The 18,286-nt window shown below is 41.2% G+C and overlaps 3 protein-coding genes across 10 annotated transcripts; 2 read left to right on the top strand and 1 right to left on the bottom strand.

Moving 5' to 3' along the window:
* The first annotated feature begins 6 nt into the window (after positions 1-6).
* On the top strand, positions 7-2,216 carry TIMM8B (translocase of inner mitochondrial membrane 8 homolog B). Its single transcript, XM_047747515.1, has 2 exons — positions 7-162; positions 1,827-2,216. The coding sequence occupies exons 1-2, from the start codon at positions 79-81 to the stop codon at positions 1,992-1,994; spliced, it is 252 nt and encodes an 83-aa protein (XP_047603471.1). The 5' UTR covers positions 7-78; the 3' UTR covers positions 1,995-2,216.
* A 686-nt stretch (positions 2,217-2,902) lies between these two features.
* On the bottom strand, positions 2,903-11,617 carry NKAPD1 (NKAP domain containing 1). Of its 6 annotated transcripts, none has more exons than XM_047747509.1 (7): positions 11,460-11,617; positions 10,884-10,913; positions 10,185-10,261; positions 9,075-9,175; positions 6,974-7,123; positions 5,663-5,716; positions 2,903-4,819 (listed from the first exon to the last, which is right to left on the bottom strand). In XM_047747509.1, exons 3-7 carry the CDS (start codon positions 10,251-10,253, stop codon positions 4,312-4,314), a joined length of 882 nt encoding a protein of 293 aa, XP_047603465.1. In that variant the 5' UTR covers positions 10,254-10,261; positions 10,884-10,913; positions 11,460-11,617; the 3' UTR covers positions 2,903-4,311. The 6 variants fall into 6 exon arrangements, with proteins under 6 accessions (XP_047603465.1, XP_047603466.1, XP_047603462.1 ...); XM_047747510.1 differs by having other exon boundaries at positions 10,884-10,892; XM_047747506.1 differs by having other exon boundaries at positions 10,884-11,012; positions 11,460-11,544.
* Positions 11,618-11,683: 66 nt separating this feature from the next.
* On the top strand, positions 11,684-18,170 carry PIH1D2 (PIH1 domain containing 2). 3 transcript variants are annotated; one of them, XM_047747502.1, is made up of 7 exons: positions 11,684-11,835; positions 12,599-12,801; positions 13,392-13,515; positions 13,894-14,139; positions 14,737-14,996; positions 17,228-17,358; positions 17,713-18,170. In XM_047747502.1, the coding sequence occupies exons 2-7, from the start codon at positions 12,625-12,627 to the stop codon at positions 17,732-17,734; spliced, it is 960 nt and encodes a 319-aa protein (XP_047603458.1). In that variant the 5' UTR covers positions 11,684-11,835; positions 12,599-12,624; the 3' UTR covers positions 17,735-18,170. The 3 variants fall into 3 exon arrangements, with proteins under 3 accessions (XP_047603458.1, XP_047603461.1, XP_047603459.1); XM_047747503.1 differs by lacking the exon at positions 11,684-11,835 and adding an exon at positions 11,849-12,321; XM_047747505.1 differs by having other exon boundaries at positions 11,690-11,835; positions 12,583-12,801; positions 17,228-18,170.
* Positions 18,171-18,286: the final 116 nt, after the last annotated feature.

The following is an 18,286-nucleotide window of genomic DNA, read 5'->3' as shown; positions in this document are numbered from 1 at the left end:
CCGGAAGTTGGGCTCCGACGCGCGCCCGCCGCACATGCGCGCACACGCTCGTCGGAAGGCCGCGGCTGGAGGCAGACGATGGCGGAGCTGGGTGAGGCGGACGAAGCCGAGTTGCAGCGCCTGGTGGCGGCGGAACAACAGAAGGCGCAGTTCACTGCCCAGGTGCGGGGTCAAGGACCAGGGGGAATAGACAGGAGGGTGAGGCACAGGTTGAGTTTTCAGACTTTTTAGTCAGCCGGTGAAGTGACGGCCGCTAGGAAAGCTCTGCGACCTCACCACGGGTGGACTGCCCTGTGCTCGCTCCTGCCGCGCCGGGTTCTTCACGAACAGGCTCCAGCCTCTGGAGACCAGTCGTGCTCAGGCGCCCGCTGGGCACACCCAGCGTGGGGAAAGAGAAAATGTAAAGCAGAGAAAAAAGGTTCGGGCGAGGCAAGGGCACCGGAGCCTGGTTTGGCGGCGAGCGCTCTGGGCTTGGCCTTCCTAAGATCTGGGTTCTGATCCTGCCTCGCCCTTTACAGGCCGCGTGTGGGTTTTGGTTCTGCAGTCGTCTGCTGCCTCGCTGGACTGTCGAGGTCATACGCGATCATGTATTTGAAAACGACAAAGCAGTGGAACGTTCATGGAGAAGGGTGGGCTCTGAAGTAGTTTGGACTGTGGGTTAGATCAAGTGTTTGGGAGCCGTTTCGGCATGGTTCGAAACCCGGCGTGGACCCTGACTAGCAGCAGCACCACTAGCCGCGTGGCTAGTTGCTTCACCACGCCTCAGATGGAGATAGTCGTAAAGTACCGACGGACTGCTTAGCACCCAGTCTCAAAAGGAAGCCCTCAGTAAATGGTCCCCACCACCCCCCCCGCCTTGTGTGGAGGCGGGGGGCGGTGTTCGCGGACCATTAAGTAGCAAAAACGGTTTCTGTACCTCTGTGTGCCTTTCTATGGAGAGTGGATCCATGACCTTCATTGGATTCACAAATGTGTCCATGACCCCAAAAACTTGAGAACTTAAGAACTCGTCTGTAAGGCATAGGTTTGGAAGAACAGGAGAGCAGTTTGGGGAAAATTAATTGGTACCATACTTTCCCCGCTTACACTGGTGCAACTTGGAAATATAAAAGAAGATACTAACCCTGCCTGAAAATCTGGTCTGATTAAGGACTTAACACAATCGGAAAAAATAGACAATGGCCTCCAAGGAGGTTAAAAACTGGAACTATTTTGAAGAATGGGAAAATTCTTTAGGTAGGGCATTCCAGGAATACTAAGTCACATTGAGTATGCTGTGCGTGTACTTCACGGAAGCTTAACAGGTTGGTGGTTAAATAACGGGCTACCCTGAGCAGCTCACAGAGGAATTGTGCATGAAGCACAGGGGGGACTTGATGGAAAGTTATTTTTAGTTACTAAAGAGGAGAAAAACAGAAACGGAGAGGATTAAGGATTACTGCAGTGTAAGAACAAGGATCTGGGCCATACTGATGACAAATTAGGAAGTGAGGAAGAGGAGAGCCCAGGATTTGTTGATTTAAAGAATGAGGTGAGGGGCGCCTGGGTGGCTCAGTGGGTTAAGCCTCTGCCTTCCGCTCAGGTCATGATCTCCGGGTCCTGGGATTGAGCCCCGCATTGGGCTCTCTGCTCCGCAGGGAGGTTGCTTCCTCCTCTCTCTCTCTCTGCCTGCCTCTCTGTCTACTTGTGTTCTCTCTGTCAAATAAATAAACAAAACCTTAAAAAAAAAATGAGGTGAAAGAAAATGAGAAAAACAGGAAGGAAATAAAGTTGGCAGTTAGACCTATATGCAGACAGCAATGATTACTAATTTTCTTTCCTCTTAGGTACATCACTTCATGGAGCTGTGCTGGGATAAATGTGTGGAGAAGCCAGGGAATCGCCTAGACTCTCGTACTGAAAATTGTCTCTCTAGCTGTGTGGACCGCTTCATTGACACTACTCTTGCCATCACCAGTCGGTTTGCCCAAATTGTACAGAAAGGAGGGCAGTAGGCCGTCCCTTGGGAGACTAACAGAAGCAAAGGACTTGTTAAGCAGATTGAAGGGCCAGTGGGGGAAGATCGTCAGCCTGTTGTCAAGTGAACTTGAGGCTGTTACCAAGCCTATTGGTGCTAAAAAGTAACAGATCAAATGTTCAAAAAGTGAAATTTATTTATTTGGAATTCAGAAATTCCATGTTTTATCACAATTACTCAATAAATGTGAATTCTCCAACTTTTTTTTTTTTCTTAATCCCATTTTAGGATTTAATATAGAGATCTCTGATTGGCAGGAACACTAGAAATACGTTCCAAGACCAGTAGTGCAAATGAGAGATCTTGGGTTTTGAAGGGCCATCCTAAGCCATATTTAAGGGGGCTAGAAGAACCATCAAAGACAGCCCAAGGTATAGAAGTGAAATTGGGGTTGAGAAAGGTGAAGAACAGAAGACAGGTTTATTGCTTATACATGACCAAGAAAAAGTAAACACAGCAAAAAACAAAACAGGCAAGATGTGTATTCTTGGGAAAGAAATAGGCCTGCTAGTATGGGAAGAAGGGAAGGTCAAGACTGAAGTAGAATCAACAAACTGGAGATGCCTTATTCCACTGGCCCATCTTCCTGAGTCTGTGCTAGAATCAGTACTTTTATAGCACAGAAACAATGCTTTAAAAAAAAAGTGCTGAAAACTCCTTCCAACAAAGATTTCACCTATTCCAGGAACAAAGTAATTTGTCTTTAGGTTAAGAGGTAGTAATTACAGACTGTTTTCCCCACCTGGGGCCCCTACTAATCCCAAAGGTAAAAATATACACCATGGAACATTGACAATTGAGTACCAAAGTATTAATATTTCAAGTAAATATCCCCAAAGGTAGCACCTGCATATAATCAAGGGATAGGGAACCTCTAGCCAACCATGTATTTTATGACCAAACATTTTATTAGACATCTGTTCTGTAAAGAGAACAAATTTAGTAGTTAGAACTGTAAAATATTACCACCTCATGGAATGTTGTTAGTTATATTCTATTGCTGGTGTCTTACACTGTCATGCTACCATGAAGTATTTCTGTATCATACATGGGGAAAGTAAGGCCAGGGAGGTTAACTTACCTTTTCCAAACCTCATAACTAATTAGAGGCAGAACCAAGACCAAAATTCTGAGTTTTCAAGCTTTCTACTCAGCCCATGAAATGACAACCAGGAAAAGCAGCATGTCTCTTGATATTCTGTCATAATGAAAAAAATCACTTGTGTTCTGCCAGCCTTTTTTCAGTGCTATTTTGGTTTCTTAAGAATTAACAGTAGGGATCACAGTATATAGCAAAGGGAAATAATACGGTCTCTGCTTGGTGCTTTAATTGGAAGGCAGACTGGGAGGGAAGAAGCGGGTACATCCCTGAGAAGCCTGTTTTATTTTGGAACTGATTCAACCTAGTTTCAGGGAAAACCTAAAGTTCATTAATAGATTTAGAAATTAACAAGGAAGATAATATTTAAATGGCAGTTGCTACCCTGAATCCTGTTCAGAGCACCACTAGACAGCATGACTAATTCCTAATTTTACCCCATTTGGTTGAGGACTCACCCAAAACAACTGAAGAATTAATTTTGAACACAAGTTCATTTAGGCAATATACCACAATGGAAATAGAGAACCATTTACTAAACCAATAACCATGTTTAGGGGTATACTGAATGTAGCCACGGACCCTGTCCAGCAGGGAAATTTGATGGAAAACCCTAGTCTCGTAACAGCTGCCTAGGGATATAATCATAAAGGAAAAATGTTTTGCTCTTATACTCATTTTCTCATTAAATAAAAGACCACATCTATGAGGCCAAAATACAGAAAGATCAAAGCACCAAGGCTGAAGACAATAAAAGTTGTGGCACCTGCTATATAAACAGAGAACACGATGTTCCAACATTCTACACAGCACCAATTCCAATCCACTTCTTGATCCCAGCCCTTGCTTTCCCCAAATTCAGCATCCCAACTGGTGTACCCAGGTCATTATTGGGATTCAGCTTTCTGGGTCCTTTAATTTGCTGTATATGCACTCTACCCTAAATGTGATTAATTGCAAAAAATAATCTCTTCAAGAAAACTTCATAACAAAATACCAGATTCCCTATTAACAATCAGAGGATCAAGTTTAACAGGCCAAAACAGAAGACAAGAAGTCTGTCAGAACGTAGATAGATGGCACAGGATAGCTCTGACATCAGGGTCCCTGTGCTGGGCAAGAGAGTCACTGGCAAAACCCAAGGTAGAAGAGCTGTAAGTAACCATTCAGATGGGAAATGGAATAGCTCTCCTCCTCAGTCATCCTCTGAACTCTCTGCAGACCGTTCATCTGTAGCCACTTTCCAATTTGTGCGTTTGTTTGTCCTCTCCTGTATTTCATTGTTAACTATAGGGATATGGACTTCTTTCTCTCTCTTTTTTCTTTTGGTTTTCTTAGTGTCTCTTTCCTCACCTTCCTCAGAACTGCTGGATGCAGAATCATCCGACTGGGAAGTGTCACTTTCTGCATCCAAGAATAAAGCAGATTTTTTGAGAGACTTTTTCCTGGATTTTTTCTTGCGCTTATGCGGTTGTTTCCTTTTCCTGGTACTAGAAGCCCCAGTTTCTTCCGAGAACTCGCTTGAGGAATCTGCTGTTATATCTGTGGCTTCTTTTTTGCTTTTCTTCTGTTTTTTGTGTGACTTTTTTTTCTGCTTTTTTTTGTGAGATTTCTTTGACTTCTTGTGTTTGTGAGACTCGTGGGTAGATGGTTTTCCTTGGGGAGATGTTTTTTTTCCATTGGTGATATCTTGCTGATCACTACTAATAAAAAAGAGAAACTGCTTTACTATAGAAAATAAAAAGTGTATTTATATTTTAGTATTCTGCATTCTAGACAGAAAGTTGGGGTTAGGGGCACCTGAGTGGTTTAGTCGGTTAAGCATCTGCCTTCAGCTCAGGTCATGATCTGGGGTTCCTGGGACTGAGCCACACATCAGGCCCCTGCTCAGCAGGAAGTCAGCTTCTACCTCTGCCCCTCCCCCTGCTCATGCTCGCTCTCAAATACATAAACAAATCTTAAGAAAAAAAGTTGGTGGGGCACCTGGGTGGCTCAGTGGGTTAAAGCCTCTGCCTTCGGCTCAGGTCATGATCCCAGGGTCCTGGGATCGAGCCCCACATCGGGCTCTCTGCTCGGCAGGGAGCCTGCTTCCTCCTCTCTCTCTCTCTCTGCCTGCCTCTCTGCCTACTTGTGATCTCTGTCTGTCAAATAAATAAAATATTAAAAAAAAAAAAGTTGGGGTTAACATCTGAATTTTAACTAAAAGCTCTGACATAGGGTTACTATGAGACTTCTATCACTCAGAGTTGTTTCCTCATCTTGTTTTCTTAAAATGAAGACAAGAATTCTAATCTGCCAAACTGAGTTACTGCACGAAAAACTATTAAAAACCTAAATGCTATATATAAATGCAGAACGTCAATTAGGAAAAGGCAAAATACCAGTTATCTCCCAAATAAATTGCCTATTGTGTTTCTAGTTACATTTTAATGGCAAATGTTACCTCCTTTTTAAAATTAGGAACCCAATTTATAGTTGAGACTTGAAATTAATCTTATAGCTTCTAGCTTTTTTTTTTTTTTTTTCAGTAAGCCTATTTGCCTTACCTGTCTGTTTCAAATTCTTCAGGGTATAACTCTTTATAACCACTGTGACCCCATCTGTAAGATGACATATTTCATTACATGTATTACTAAAGCAATGCATATATTTTTGAAAATTTAAAGAAAATTAGACTTAATGCATGCAGACACAGACATGCACGCAGAGCAAAGAAAATAAAGATAAGGCAGAGCCAACCCCACCTTCAAGCTCAGTAACTTACTTGGCTACATTTTCTGTACTGCATGTTATCATTTCAGACACAAAGGAAACACTAAGGAACTCTTCTACTCTGCTCTTTACCTGTGAAGTACCTCTCCAAAAATAACTTGTAACAATGCTGTCTACAATGGGATAATGTTTTTTACATAGCAATTTTATTGAGGTATAATTCTGATACCATGAAATTCACCATTTTAAACTGTACAATTAAGTTGCTTTCAGTACACAGAGCTGTGCAACCATCACCACTATCTAATTTCAGAACATTTTCATCATCCAAAAAGGAACTCCATCCCTTAGCAGTCCCTCTCCATTCCTCCCTCTCCTGTAGCCCATGGCAACCACGAATCTAATTTCTGTCTCTGTGGATTTGCCTATTCTGGACATATCATAGAAATAGAATCGTACTAAGTGGTGCTTTGTGTCTGGCTTTTTTCACCTATTTCCAAGGCTCACCTATGTGGCAGCACTTATCAGTACTTTATTCCTTTCTCGTCAAATAACATTCCATTAGTTCCCCTCCACTCCCTTATCTGCAGTTTTGCTTTCTGGAAGCAGATCACCCTCCTCCTGCCACACGGTCAGAGGTCAGGAGTAGCCTAATGCTACATCAAAATGCCTACCTCATTCACCTCACTTCATCTCAACACGTAGGCATTTCATCATCTCACATCCTCACAAGAGTACAGTACAACTAAAATATTTGAGATAGGACATTCACATAGATTTTATTTTATTTTATAAAAAATCTATTTTTAGTTAATGTTACTCTCTTAGTGTTCCCAATTTAGAAATCAAACTTAATTATAGGTTATGTTTGTACAGAAAAAAACACAGTATTCAGTACTATTCACAGATTTAGGCAACCACTGGGGGTCCTGGAATGTATCCCCCATGGATAAGGGGGGAAATACTTTACCACATTTTGTTTATCCATTCATCAGTTGATAGACACTTGGATTTCTACTTTCTGGCCATTATGATAATTATGTTATGAACATTTATGTGCAAGTTTTTGTACAGATGATTAATTTGTAAAAGTACACATTCTCAGACCAAATAGTATTAATGGTCACATGAATTTTGTCACAAACCTGTCTGGCATATTAGCTTCATAATCATACAACTTCTTATTCCAGGATTTAGCCTTCAGAAAATCATCTTCCAGTGCCCCAGAAATTTCATTCTTTGGCCTCCAATAGTCTCTTTGACTTTCTTCATCAAAACCATCACTACGCATCCGGCTATAAGGAAAAACAGAAGAACTTTTATATTTAGAAGCAATCTGTGAGGTTCCTTTATGGATGTCATGCACAAAACCCACTGAACAAGCTAAGAGGAAAACAAAATCACCGATTCAGTGTTAAAAAAAAAAAAAAAGTAAAAAGACATGATCTGTTCTTCGCTCTAAGTCTGTATAGCTGTCCAGTGAAAATCTGACCATCACTACCCATCCTATTGCAGAATAAAGACAAAATAACTTATGGACTGTGGCATGCTATAGCTCACTTACTAATTGTCAAGTAGGAGGACACGGAAAGAGGGAAGTAGAGCATAATCACAGGTGGGGACATTTCAAACTAACCTAGAAATATATTCCCTTCCTTAAAAACCAGCAACTTGCTATAGTGAGGTCATAGTAATAGTAGGAGCAAGGCCTAACCCATGAGTAGGCTAGGGTAGAAAAATAGTTGAGAACCACCCTGTGCTTACAAGGTCCGCTAACAAGTCACTAAGCACGCTAATCAGTTATCAAAAATGTTCAAGGGCCTCCTACGTGCTGGACACCATTCTAGCTGCAGGGATGAGACAATCAGAACCCTTGCCCCTTAAGAGATTATGTTTTAAAGATTTATTAGACCATGAGAGATATCAATAATTCACTCTAAAAACAACATTTTGGGGATACCTGGGCGGCTCAGTCATTAAGTGTCTGTCTTTGGCTCAAGTCATGATCTCAGGGTCCTGGGATCAAGCCCCGCATCGGGCTCCCTGCTCAGCGGGAAGCCTGCTTCTCCCTTTCCCACTCCCCAGTTTGTGTTCCCTCCCTTGCTGTCTCTTTCTGTCAAATACATAAAATCTTTAAAAATAAATAAATTAAAATAAAATAAAAACAATATTTTGTCCCTGAAAATGTGGCTTGGAATTGAACAACCAATAGAAGACAAATTATCATCTGCACTAACTTTACATCTAAATCCTCAAAGGACCATCTTCAGCAAGAAAACGACTGCAAAGATATTTATTTTTATATTGAGACTCTGCCTTCTTTACCTTGGATACCCTGAATACTTTCTTGTCTAAAGCCCTTCACATATACAGTCAACCGCACTCCAAAGCCTGAGTACTACACAGGCACATTCACTCACTCTACATATCTATTAACTGCTCCCCTGGGTGACTTTAGAAATCAGCATTATTACTACAGTCATTTCTCATACACACAGCTCTACACTAACAGGCATATGAAGCCCGAGAAATATTCTCAATACTCAGATATTCCTATACCTCCACAAACAAGACAATTAAGCCTGCATTATCCTGCATATTCACACTGAATTATTAAAAAGGTACTCTAAAAGCTGTGTGACTTGGTGAACACAGGAAATAGAAGGGGTAAAGAAAAGCCTGAGAATCAAAGACTAATAGGGGAAAGGAGTAAATGATAGCTAAGTGACCGTAAGACAGCAACAGAGAATCTTAAAAGCCACCAGACAAGGTCAGAATACACAGAATCCTTAACTTTTAAAGTTATTCAAGGTAGAATTTTTAAATTCCCCATTGCAAATAAATGCTAAAAGTTAAACCATATGTATCATAGCCATTACCTTTATGCTTAGGTCTAGATTTATGAAAGAAGGAAGGTTTAAAGATTCACAGAACTGAACTCCTCTATCTTTAGCATACTAAAATGCTTTCGAAGTGAAACTTGATGGTTCTGAACAGGATCTGAATTATTTTGGTTCTTTTTTTTTTTAAGATTTTATTTATTTATTTGACAAACAGAGATCACACGTAGGCAGAGAGGCAGGCAGAGAGAAAGGAGGAAGCAGGCTCCCCACTGAACAGAGAGCCCGATGCGGGACTTGATCCCAGGATCCTGGGATCAAGATCCAAGCCGAAGGCAGAGGGCTTAACCCACTGAGCCACCCAGGCGCCCCTGAATTATTTTGGTTCTTAGAGCTCCAACTTCACCTTGAACTACTGGGTAACATTTTCCTTTTGGTCCCCCGGTAAGCATCTTCCATCTGTTTCTCCAGTTCTCTTATTTTCCACATATCTGATTCCTCCTGAATCTAGATTTTTTAAAAGAAAAGAAATATAATTACTAAAAAAACAGTATTTTATATCAAAAAAAAGTAACTAACAATACACTCTGCATTAATTATTGTATTACAGAATGGTTTATAATCAGGAATCTGGGGAACAAATTCAGGATTCTCTAGAGTAGCTCAACAATGCAACCCAGTGAATCTCAAGTATGTAGAATTCTGCAGCAACAGGAGAACTTTTTAACCCTGCAAAGACTCACTTATCACCTTATTAACTTTGCAACTATGCTGCAATTATCAAATGATAACCCTTTACGTTTAGTCACCAAATCCTTTGGATTTTATCTCCGAAATTCCTCATCTTCATCGCTGCTGTCACTGCTCTCACATGAACTCCTCATCATCTCTCACCTGGAGCACTGCAACTGCCTGAACGGTGTCTCTACTGTTTCATTCTATCTGCTCTCTCCTCCCCTACCCAGCTAACAAATCATCTTTCTACAATACAAATATAATCTTGTCACACCCTGCTTAAAAACATTTGATAGCTTCTTTACTATTTAGAGGAAAAGTCTAATCTCCAAGCATCACAATCCAATTCTGATTTACCACCTGAGCCTCACCTTCTCTCACTACACCCCCTCAGCATTCCCTCCTTTCCAGACACACAAGCTTTCTTGCCACACCCCAAGTGCTTTGTGCTCTTCTTTGTTGCCATATGAGTACATGATGCTCTGTCTAGAATGATCTTTTACACCTGGTAAATTTGAACCTGTTCATCAAGAACTAGTTCAAATATAGCAGCTCAAACACCCCTCGTTCTGTGAACCCTTTCCTAATTTCCCAAGGCCGATTTCACTGTTCCTTCCTCAGGGCACGGAAGCACCTTATATGTGTCTCTATTATAGGACTTACCACATTGATTGTAATTATCTGTTTTGTTCATCTTTGTATCTCCAAACTACCAAAATCATGCATGGCACACTGTATGACTCCAATAAATGTTAAGGAATAACTAGATTGTACCTCTCACCTTATTGTGAGCATCTGTATGCCGGATGACATTCCTCAGGAGGACTTTTCCCAATGGAACACGGGACATTCTTCAATCTGAAGTGAATCAATAAATAACATTTAATAACAATAATTTTCTTTCTTACCTTATCTTTTATTACAGTGTTATAAAGAAGCATGAGGTAAAGGAAAGATCACTGAACAAGAAGTCAGAGGTCCTGAGGGGTAGTTTTCCCTTCACCATTAAAAGAGGGAAACGCCTAGCTACCCTAATGTGCAGATGAATGCACAGTGACATGGTGGGCAACCAAATTCTTTCAAACTGCACAGAATTAAGTGCCTTCAAGAGCACCATTTTATTTAATCCTCAAAACAACCCCCATGTTTTATATGAGGCAAGTATCTTCATTTCTATTTTGTAGATGAAATTCCCTTAAGCCATAACTTGCCCCAGACCAGACAGCCCAAGGCAAACAAGATCCGGATTAGGGATCAACTTTCGAATCTCAAAATTAGTTTGTGATGGAGCAAATACCTAGATCTGACAATGGCAGGACCACAAATGTCAACATTTGACATCAAATGCAGAGACGCCCTAAGTATCTCCATTCAGGGGAATTCTTTCTGTTTTGTACAGAAGCCTCCAAAAAACAGATGACAAGGATATTCAGTGTGTAGCTAGCAGCTGTTTTGTGCAACCACCCCACCGCTCACTCACCCCTCGATCCTGAGGAAATCAGGCATCTTGCTAGTGTGAGACGAAGAACCACTCCATTACAAGATCTCCTCCGACCCAGGAAGCCAAGGAGTCAGGGCTCAAAGGCAGCTCTGCAGCTTCACCCGAGTCCTTCATGAAAATGCAGCCTTCCCACCGGTTATTCTGCCCTCACCCGTGGCCCAGGCCACGGCTGCCTTTCCCCCAGCCCGCACCGACAGGAAGATCTCTTTTCGGACCGAGGCCGGAGGCTGCGCCAGCGCGGAATCCCGACGGCCGGCTTAAGGGGGGCATGCCCCGTTCACGCTCTTCTGGGACGGACCCCGGGATTGGGCTTCGCTCTCTCGAAAGGATGGGGACGGTCTGGAAGGGTACAACCTTCGACTGGGCCCAAGAGACACCCAGAGTGCCCGAAAGGGGAGTGGGGGTGGGGGGTGGGGTTGAGGCTTCCAAGTGGAAGACGGAGAAAATACCCCAGTCTCTGTCACCGGGATCCCTGCCCCCCAGCGGCCACGGAGCTCCCGGTAACCTTCCCTCCAAACGCCCTCCCCATACAAATACACACAAACACACCCATACCGTGCGCCGCAGCTTCGCGTGGCGGGGATTTGGGGGGAGGAATCGGTCTGGGAGACGAGGGAGCGGGCTTCCCTTTCAGGCCGGAAGTCGTGCTCCGGAGAAACTCTTCCCACCCACAGGACCCAGAGACTCCCACCGGGAGGGTTTCCAGCATCCTCTAGAGATCAAAGGGTGCGGAAGGGAGGCGGGCGCCTTCCTGGAAAGGAAGTGGATCGGCCTCAGTTGAAAAGCAAGCCCAACACCAGGAGGGGGAGATTCCGGAACTGGATGTAAAAAGCCTTTCTTCCTGGAGCTTTCCGGACCCAATTAGACGTTGTACCCAGTCCGGTTACCCTGGTAACAGGCGTCGCGGTTTGTCAAGGAACCCAGAGAGGAGGTGGGTTCGCCGACCTCTGGGATGATTGTCCTTTCGTTAAGCTTCCCGTTTAGTTTAACCCTAATATCGTATTCGGGGAACCCAGACCTCCTCTTTTCCTCATTCTGTGGCTGCTGTGGGACGCGTCTCCAGTGGGAGAGGAGAGCGAGGGAGGTTATCTGTAGACACGGATATTATCATTCTCTTAGGGTTTACCAAGTGTCCCAGCCTCTCTGCATGAGCATACTTAATTCTCCCAATAACCCCACGAGATAGGTATTAGCGCCTTCACTTTGAGGAGAATAGACTGATACATAACTTCACTGCTCAAGGTCCCACACCTAGTACATGACAAAGCTAAGACTGGGATCTGGGCATTCTGGCTCCAGAATCCTTGCTTTTAACTCCGAAGCAAGGAGAAGTGTCCTGTGGCTCTCTGGCAGTTTTAGGACTGGATAGGCACTAGTCAGCCAATACCCGTATCCGAACAAGAGAATGGGTCACTAGGTAATCCCGACTTTAACTGACTACTCTCCCCTCGGTGCTGGTGAGAGTCCAGGCAGAGGTGAGGACTTGCCCGGGAAGACAACTTGAGAATTTAAGAAGGTGGATTAGATAATTAGAGAATAAGGTAAAGGAAAGTGGTGCTGAGCCACAGTGTTTTAGACACAGGTGCTAACTTCACCAAAACAACTCCTGACCTGTTTGTTCCTCCTCCTCGAAAAGAAGAGATGAATCATTAATTCCATAGACTTTTCCCCCCTTAAGTCCTATCTTTCCACAGACTCAAGAGGCCTATTTACCTTAATCATGGAGTCTTCCTCAAAGTGTCTGCTCACCCAAGTTACTCAGTTCTGGAACCTCCTAGACGATCTGGCTGAAAGTAATCCTGAGAGCTATGAGAAGTTCATTGAACAGCAGCTGAAAGAAGGGAAGCAGCTCTGTGCCACCCCAGAACCACAGCTCTGTCTACAAACCAGGATCCTAGTATGTGGTGTTGGTACCCAGGGATGGGAGGCCTTGAGTGAAAGAATCCTGGAATAATCAGAGAATCATTTATGTTTGGCTATTGCTACTTTAAGAAAACTTGAGGGGCACTGCCACTCTAAAGGGGGAGCGAAACATAGATGATGATGAAGGAGTAAGAATGGGAAATTCACATTTGATGTATTTTAGAGATCTCAAAGTCATTTTCTACTAGAACAAGAAAAAAGCAATGTAATGACTTAACAGAAACTCATAGAATTGGAGGTTTTTTCAAATAAAGAGAACTTGCTTGGCTGGGAGGTAAGGAAGTAGTGAAATAGGGTCATATTTACCCAGAATCTGCTTAAATCAGTGCCCCTTCCTTCCTCCCAGTTCCTCTGGGAGCAGCAATGGGATCTTCATGAAAACTCAGTAGCTTGGGGGAAATCAGGTAACAGTGTCATTTTCAAACACAGTTTTAATGCATGGAATGGCTTACTTGGAGCCTAAAATTCTCACTCTTCAAATTCTGTGATGAGTTACCATTAGGATTATTATAAAATGAAAAAAAAAACTAGGTTTTGAGATATGCAAAATTATTTGCTTTTTAGAAACCCAAGGAAAAAGTACTTTTTATTAACCTGAGTCAGTGGAAAAGGATCCCAGCTCCCCAGTCAATCACTCATCCAGTACCTCTAAGGGTTGGAACACCAGAAGATATGTCTGAGACATCAGGTACACAGAATTAAGGGAGAGAAAGCACATTTTAAAAACTTTATTGGGAATAATAATGATCAGATTTTACTTGGTAAAAGGCATTACAAGTAAAATATTTTATTTGGTTGTAATGTAGTTAATAATTAATAAGCATACCTTTATTTATATGAATTGAATGCTATTCTGTTTTTTCTAATAGTAACCCATATAAAATGCCAAGAAATGCCATAATTGGAAATGTGTGTATTTAGCACCATTGTGTTTATCTCTGAAAAATACAGGAGTAGAATTTATGCTTTCTAGTTTTATCCAGGATTATGACTTACTATATTACCTGACAATATCATTAGTGAAACAATTTATCTTCATTTCACATCCTCTGAATTACACACACAGATGTTTATACAGTCATCGATGTTGCCTACAATCCTGATGTTCTCCAGGCAGCAGAAAAGGACCAAGTAAAAAAAGATCAATTAATACGGATGGCCATGAAATGCATTGAGGAACAATTCCAGCTCACTCTCTCACACTCTTACAGTATCGCTAAATTTAGAATAAAAGGAAGCATTCAAAGGATGAAACAAAATCTGATGGGAATACAAGGTGACCCCACAGATTTAAGAGAGAAAATGAGAAAGGGTAAGTTAATGACTGTAAATGGAAATTCTAACTGATTTAAAATTGTTTTGCATCCTGAGTACATTTTGCAAACTAAAAATCTTGATTTAAAAAGATTAGAATCTTAAGATAGAAAAATATAAAGATTAGATATTAGAAATATTAACATGTCCTTAAAGATTTTTAAATCCTGCAAACTTTTTAACAAAGTTCTTTGGCTTAAGATTCTTTTTTTTTTTTAAGATTTTACTTATTTTATAAAAGAGATTTTATTTATGTATTTGAGAGAGAGAAACCACAGGGGGTAGGATTGGGGGGCAGGAGCAGAGAGGGAGAATCTCAAGCAGACTCCCCACTGATTATGGAGCCCAATGCAGGGCTCCATTTCACCATCCTGAGGTCATGACGTGAACTGAAATCAATAGTCAGATGCTTAACCTGACTGAGCCACCCAGGTGCCCCAGGTTTAAGATTCTTTTAGATTCCCACACCAAATTAGCTTCAGCTTTAGCTGCCATTTTGGCTAATGCCACATATATTACAGTTCATAGCCTGATGGCATTTTATGTTGTAGATTAATTTTGTGATTTCATCTCCCCCCATTTTTTTTTCCATAAGAACTAACCCTTGAACAGATAAGTAGTGCTGTGAGCAATCCAGATCACTTTCAGCTTTTATTGCCAAAAGGTGAAGTTTCAAGCAAAGCAAGGTGTCTGATTGAGGAGATTTCCAGCTCAGAGACCCAGGTAGAGATGAAGGAACCAGCCTATGAATTAAAAACTGTGGTTGACCAGAATGATAAACCTCTGGAAATTGAAATAAAAGTTGAATTACCTGGTATTGATTCCGTCTCTCTCTGTGATCTTAGTGTTTCTGAGGTAAGTCAATCAGGTAATACTGTAAACTTTGTCAACTTTCACTATATTATGCTGTAGTAAAAAAAAAAAAAAAAACACACCACAATCTCAGTGGTTTATAGCAGTTTGCTCAGGCTGTATGTCAGGTAGGCCTGCTCCATTCCAGGAGTCTTGCCCATTTCAAGATACAGGTAAGATACGCAATTCTCACAGAAGAGAGAAAACAGAAATGGCCAAGCCATGCAATGAATCTTAAAACTTGCTCTCAGGGACGCCTGGGTGGCTCAGTCAGTTAAGCCACTGCCTTCAGCTCAGGTCATGATCCCAGGAAGTCCCATGTGGGGTTCCTTGCTTAGCAGGGAGCCTGCTTCTCTCTCTGCCTCTGCCTGCTTGTGCTCTCTCTCGCTCTCTGACAAATAAATAAATACATAAAATCTTTAAAAAAAAAAAAAACTTCCTCTCGGACATAGTATATATCACTTTTACTCACATTCTATTGGCCAAATTTAAGGCACAAGTTCAAATACTACATCAACAGGGCTGGGAAGAATATACTCACAGGTAGTCACAGGAATTCAAATGGCAAGAATGTATAATCCTCTAACAGAAGAAAAGCAAAAAGTTGGCATAAGTCCTACAATCTACTACAGTCCACTCTCAAGGTCACAATTATTTGCTTCTTTCCCAAAAAAAGGCATCTCCAATCCTAGTATCAGCCTCTGAAATACAAGATTTTGCCATTATAATCTTCATCTCCTCTTGAACCACAGACATATGAGCTACAAAGACAGGTAATCTACTGCCATAGCCACACGCACCATACAATGTGGAACGGAAAGAGGATAAACATAATTAAGTCTCAGTTTGGAAATTAGGAAAATGAGAAGGACACAGCAGCTCTTGGTGCACAGCAGTTCTGAAATCCCATTAAGCAGATGTTGTCAGTGTCCCTTTCCTGGGGGTAGAGTCGTTCTTGGGTAGAGAACCAAGATTCCTTGATTACCTAGCCCCCTAGTTCCATTGTTTTCCATGACTTTCAGCTTCATTCTCTGGGTGGTGGTTCCCTTTATCTTACCCACACTGGCCACATCAGAAAAGAACATTGGAGAATATGTCATCCTTATGTGCTGAGCAGTTTACTCACCCTTTTACACACTTTTGGAATGTTGGGGGTCCAAAGGTCATTTTAAAATGTTTTAGTCAAGGCTGGTACCATTTTATTTCTTTGATTCCAATCAGTGCCATACCCCACAATTCTTTATTTGACATGTCCATTTTTCAATGGCCTGTCTTTTTTTACTTAATTGCTGTCATTTGAGCCAAACATAAGGATTAACTGGGCTCCACTTTAATCCAGTTAGAGGTTTTAACAAAGAGTATAATAATATGTAATTCAGTCTTTACTTCTAGGCTGTCTTAATCAGTCTTTGGAGGTAAGAAATAAATTCTCAATTTTTTACTGGTTTAAAATAAAAATTAGTTCCATTTCTCAGCCTTGAAGTCATAGAATTTCTGGGCTCTGTATTTTTTTTTTTAAGATTTTATTTATTTGACAGAGAGAGATCACAAGTAGGCAGAGAGGCAGGCAGAGAGAGAGAGGAGGAAGCAGGCTCCCTGCCTAGCAGAGAGCCCGATGTGGGACTTGATCCCAGAACTCTGAGATCATGACCTGAGCAGAGGCTTCACCCACTGAGCCACCCAGGTGCCCCTCTGTATCTTTCAATCCTACTTGCAAACTGGGAAATTCTTTTCTAAGCCCATCTCTTTTTGTAGTAGCTTATTAAATGTAGCCAATAGAAACAATGCATGTTGCCAATATTCTATTTTCATACTTTTGCTAAAGCCACACATTAATGGCATACAGTTACTTGTTTTTCAAATTACTGTGCTGGTTTTCCTAAGGGCTTTTATCGCTATAAAACATGGGTCACCATTTTTCCTATTGCCAATACATCTTCCTCGCTATTTGCTGGTCAGCCACAAAGTCAATGCCACATAATATAGGATGGCAACACCCGATATATGGCTTTCTATCAGTTAACTTTTGATGTATTGAGCAGCAGTAACAAAATCTCTCAAAACCTCAGGGAGTTACAACAGCAGCTGTACAAGCTCATTGCAAGTCACATGGCAGTGAGATCCTCCTCTTATGGGAAACGAGTGAATAACTGGGAATAATCCAGTACACATATTTTAACCAGGAAATACTTTCTACCTTCATCTTTTAAAATACTTTGGTTTGTTATTCTTAGGATGATTTATTGATTGAGGTCTCTGAGAAGTACAGATTACATCTGAATCTTCCAGAATTTGTGGATACTGAAATGACTACAGCCAAATTTATCAAAGAGAAAGCTACATTAATCGTCACAATGCCATTGGTGTAAGTCAAGAGCATCATTTGCTTTGGGTTTTCAGTGCTAAAGGCATGTGAATGAGAGGACCTTTATAATGGGTGAAGAGGTAGTGGTAAAGTTTACCTTAAATACTAGTATTTTCTAAGAATTCTTTTTGATGGAGTGAGATTCTCCAACTTATGTTTATCTTTTTTTTTTTTTAACTCAAATTTGGCTAGACAGAAACTCTTATAATGGTATTGCCATGATATACTTGTTTTGAAGCTATTTCTAATGGTCTTAAAGTAACAAATTGTCATTTGGGAAAATTCTGTTTCCAAGTAAATTGTGAAAATTCTTGGTTTACTGGTTGAAATTCTGGTTTACTTGGTTGTCTCTAGCAAATTTTTGCATCAGGAATAAGTCTCAAACTGTGTGAATTTTCTATTACCAAGAAGAACTGAAGCAGTGAAAGTTTCCTCCAGCTATGAATTTACAGGGCCAATGTAGTAGTATGCAAACCTATGCTTCTATGAACCTCTGTACTACTACAACAGTTCTGATGGGAGGAGTCCAAGTTACCAAGATCTTTTAATATCAAAGAAGAGACTTGTCTGTGGACTGGATACCACGATGCAGTTAACAATAACAGGATGTTATTGTACAGAAGATATAAAATACATCTAACCCTAAGAAAAAGGATGTGACTTTGGGACAAGTGCCTTTCTCCTATGAAAATAAAAGACAAAAGCGATATATTTACCAACTTTCATTCATCTGTCAGATGGTTGTTCAATACAAAGGTATTAACTTTGATGTTCACATCAAACTTTAAACATCCTTAATCATTTTTCCTAGATACAGTACAGCTTCCTTGTAATAGTTTCTAGTTCAACATAAGGTCTTTAAAGTCCTTATTAATTTCAAAGCTTTTTAACTTAGAAACTAATCTAGTATCTAGAATAGAAAGAATTG

This window comes from Lutra lutra, chromosome 10 (genome assembly GCF_902655055.1).
Source record: "Lutra lutra chromosome 10, mLutLut1.2, whole genome shotgun sequence".
Classification (NCBI taxonomy): Eukaryota; Metazoa; Chordata; class Mammalia; order Carnivora; family Mustelidae; genus Lutra; species Lutra lutra.
Note: the sequence above shows the minus strand (reverse complement) of the source record. Positions and strands in the feature narration are given on the sequence as shown.